The sequence below is a fragment of the Eimeria necatrix genome, genomic scaffold (assembly GCF_000499385.1).
Source record: "Eimeria necatrix Houghton genomic scaffold, Enh_scaff380, whole genome shotgun sequence".
Classification (NCBI taxonomy): domain Eukaryota; phylum Apicomplexa; class Conoidasida; order Eucoccidiorida; family Eimeriidae; genus Eimeria; species Eimeria necatrix.
This window is the reverse complement of record NW_013654285.1, coordinates 1-4,037: the sequence shown is the minus strand read 5'-3', so window position 1 is coordinate 4,037 and position 4,037 is coordinate 1. Positions and strand designations below refer to the sequence as shown.

At 53.1% G+C, this 4,037-nt stretch overlaps 2 protein-coding genes across 2 annotated transcripts; one reads left to right on the top strand and one right to left on the bottom strand.

Annotated features, from left to right (window-relative positions):
- Positions 1-849: 849 nt before the first annotated feature.
- Positions 850-1,731, bottom strand: ENH_00048960 (hypothetical protein; the record flags this gene model as incomplete). Its single annotated transcript, XM_013581212.1, has 1 exon — positions 850-1,731. The coding sequence occupies one exon, from the start codon at positions 1,729-1,731 to the stop codon at positions 850-852; it is 882 nt and encodes a 293-aa protein (XP_013436666.1).
- Positions 1,732-3,211: 1,480 nt separating this feature from the next.
- Positions 3,212-4,019, top strand: ENH_00048950 (hypothetical protein; the record flags this gene model as incomplete). The annotated part of the gene is made up of 3 exons (XM_013581211.1): positions 3,212-3,351; positions 3,491-3,567; positions 3,736-4,019. Coding segments are annotated over 3 exons (501 nt in total), but the record flags the coding sequence as incomplete, so codon positions are not given.
- Positions 4,020-4,037: the final 18 nt, after the last annotated feature.

Sequence of the window (4,037 nt, the reverse complement as noted above, 5' to 3'; positions counted from 1 at the left end):
AAATTAGCATGTACAAACTAGACATGCCTGTGAATTCCTGGAGATGGGGGCTGGCGATAGCGCCGGCACCGGTGCAAGTGTAGTACACTGCGTTCTCTACGATGCTACATTGCCCACAACTCGGGAGTTCTAAGAAATATTCTCTACTACCGACGCATCGGTCGCGTAACGTCTACAAATGTATTAAAAAGACCGTTTTTGTCTCGAGTTCTCAAAACCATATTTTCATAAAGTCATTTTCTCTTGTTCTTGCTGTGCTGGTCCGGTGAGGATGTGACGCGCACCTGTGCCGGCTTTGTCGGCAGCCCCAATCTTAGAGCATTCGCAGACATTTCTAGTCTCTACATGTTAATTTGTTAATAAATTGCATTTTATTTCACTAGTAAGAGGTTACAGCGCTCAATCCGCGTCTCAACCTCTTAAGCGCCTACAGGTCATCAGCTAGCTATCCTCTATAGGCCACCAACAAGCCCCATTGTAGTGCCTGCGCACTACAACTTCCCCCCTTCCCGGACTGAGCTGGCCTACCACAGCATATTACTTCTGCCTTTTCAGTCTTTACTCCCTTGTGAAGCTAATGCCATGAGAGCATGCGGTACGCAGCGCTTCCTTCACCCCCTTGTCATTGAAGGCCGTCGTGTGGCGGCAGTTGACGGGCCCAAACAGCTACGCGTCGGAAGGAGCAAGAGTGTTTCGAGCCCGTCTTCTCTGACGGCGGTGCCAAGCACGGAGCAAAGCCTGACATCCTGTAAGGTGGTGAGCGGGCTCCTATGTAGCTTGATCTTCAGGGGTCCCGCGCCACTTCACAAGGTACTGAGCTTCATCTCCCGAGCCGCGTTGGTCCATAATCTAATCGATTTCATACTTTTCTGTCAAATTGCCTGCCGCATTGCGGATAGGGGGCCAGGCGGTATCGGCTTCCTGGGGAGCCATGTCAGGAGGGCGGGGGCGGTGGGGAACTAGCTGCGGAACATGAAAGACGTTGTGGCATTCATAAGTAGGAGGTAAAGCGAGACGGTAAGCAACGGTCCCTATGCGTTCAATGATTTCAAAGGGTCCTCGGTAACGGATCTCGAAGTTAGGGCAGCTAGAAGAAGCCGGTAGATGCTTGCTGCTGAGCCATACCTTGTCGCCCACTGCATACTCCACAGCTCGGCGCTTTTTGTCTGCGTAATATTTCTGCTGCCATTTCGCCTTCTGTGTGTGGCTCTGCGCTCTGTCGCAGAGCTGCCGGAAGAGCTTAGCCATCGGAGGAGTGAGCGTAGGAGCTAACGCGCCTACGATATCAAGACTCACAGCAGACAGCGGGTTCTCGCCGATCATGACCTCGAAGGGAGAGAGCTCGGTGGATGAATGGCTTGTCCTGTTATAGGCAAGTTCCAAGGCGGGAAGCAAACGCACCCACTCGCGTTCGTCGGATTGGATGGAGGTACGAAGCATCTGCTCCATTGTGCTGTTAACCCATTCAGTTTGACCGTTGCTTTGCGAATGGTAGGACGAGGACATGCACCGTTTGATGTAAAAGCGGCGACATAGTTGCTGCCAGAGGTCCGACTGGAAGCGGGGGTCGCGGTCCGATATGAGTACCTCTGGAAATCCGTGGTAGCGCATACGAGAGTTTGCGAGAAGCTCCACAGTGTCTGCTGCTGTGGATGACTTCTTTGCAGGAACGAAATGACACATCTTGCTCAGAGAGACGACCATCACGAGAATCGAGTCGTGCCCTGTCATCGTAAGGGGAAGATCCGTGATAAAATCGACGCTCACGTGCGCCCACCGACGCGAAGTGGTGAGTAGCTGTTGAAGAAGGGCTGCAGGTTTCTGGCTCAGAGACTTAGACGCACGACAGTGAGTAGAGGATTCAACATACGCAGTAGTGTAAGCACGCATCCCTGGCCAGTAGTAGTGCTTGCTCAGAGCCGTGAAGGTCTTCTTCTGGCCTCGATGACCCGCTGTGACATGGCCATGATGTGAGTGCAAGACATGCGTGAGGAACTCTGGAAATTGTGGAACACAGATTCGCCATAGTCCATGGATACGAATATGCAAGTAAGGCGGCACATAGCGAAAGGTGACTTGACGATGGCGAAACTATATCTGTATAGCGTCTCCTGGTTGTTTTGCAGCGACTTTGTAGGGAGCGTGGAAAGCAGGACACTTCGAGTAAGCTTGCGTCCATTCAGACGCCTCAGGAGGGTCAGCTCGCGTCTTCGTTGCAGGTGTGGGATGTTCCGCCTCTGGATTGGACCCAGGCGGCGGAGTTGTAGGTGGTGAGGGCAAGGTGCGTTGCCTGGATCGTCGCGAACGAATTCCGGCGAGCTCCCTGTAGTTAGCAGGCCGATCATGAGATCGAGGAGCCGCACGCGTTTGTTCTACTGCAAGCATCAATGGTGTCGTTAGTGTGTCTTGCGAGCAGGTGTTAGAGAGACCGGGACGGCGAGACAAGGCATCAGCCACCTGGTTTCGCGCTCCTTGAATATAAGTGATGTGCAAATCCGGGAACTCGGGCAGGAAGTCTAACCACCGAGCGGTGCGTCCGCGCAAAGGCTTCGATGCTTGGAGCCGTTAGAGATGCGTAAGAGCTTGGTGAGCTGTATGAGCTGTAATTTTGGAGACACGGAGCAAATGAGACCACTTATAGTGCACAGGCACTACAATGGGGATTGCTAGTGACCTAGAGACGATAGCTAGCTAGCGACCTACAAGGGGTCGCAACACAGGACCCTCCTACTAGGATAAAAGTGAGGCAAATTGTCTATGAGTTAATATGCATACGTGAAATGTGTGGAAAATGTGTGGAGACTAGGGCTGGCGATAGCGCCGGCACCAGTGCAGGCCTCCTCCTCATAGGGCCTAGGAGGCGAGCTCCCAGAGTGGGGCGAATCGAACAGGTAGATTTTGAAAAACTTAAGATTTATTGTATTTCGATAAAAATAAGCTACAGTTTCCAGGAAATGGGCCTACGCTAGGTGCCCTTTGTAGGCCCTGCTCGAGGGGCAGGTAGTAGAGTAGTCGCAGCAGTAGGCGCTGTGCACTACATTTGGGGGCTGTTCCGGGATTGAAATCTTTGTTCTTTCCGGACCTGAGAGTAGAAATACTATGTTTTAATAACTCATGCCTAGAAATCTTCGCTCGGTAAGGGATGCATCTCCGCAACGGACGCGTTATCAGCCCCACACCGCAGGAGACTTCTACAATGTCAGTCAACAAAATGCCGAGCGGGACGCCAGCCCATCATCGCCACGCGACTCCGAAGCCCACCGTGGCAGAGCGGCCGCATGGGCATAAGGAGGCTCCCCCGCAGGTGATACCTATGACCAATGTTATGCCAGGGGACAGTCCCTTCGTCACGTGGGACCAATTCCAGTCCGCTATGAGTGTGCTAAGAACTGTTATAGGGGGGACCCGGGGTCCATTAGCTTGGACGGCAGCCCTAATGGCTCGACTGGTCCTTTCTCGGAGTTCCAGCACACTCTGCTTGGGCTCGTAGAGCCGTGTTGCGGCTTTCGCCGCTTGTTCTCACGACTGATATTTCACCTGTCCGTTATTGGTTATTAGAAGATAGAGGTCTGTCGGTAGCCCGGTGCAGTAATAGTCCGCGAGTTCGTGGGGGGCAAGACCCAAACAACGCTCCGCTACAGCCGCAAACCGGTCCGTGTATTATGCCAGGGGACAGTCCCTTCGTCACGTGAAACCAATTCCAGTCCGCTATGAGTGTGATAAGAACTGTTATAGGGGGGACCGTGGAATCCGGCGCAACGACTCCCATACTACCAGAAGACGGCAGCACTATGCAGGCCTTTCTGCTGCGCATCGAGCGCCGGTACATCCAGATGGGATTGGAACCTCGCGAGTGGGGAAATGCAGTTATTGACCACCTTGTGGGCCCGGCTCTAACGTATTGGATGTATCTACGGAGAACTATCGACCTAAGCGACTGGGCGGCAGTACAGCGCAGGCTTTTGGGGCGGTTTGACAGAACAATGTCGCAGAGTCAATTGTTAACGGAGTTGGCTAAAGTACGGTGGAATGGTAAC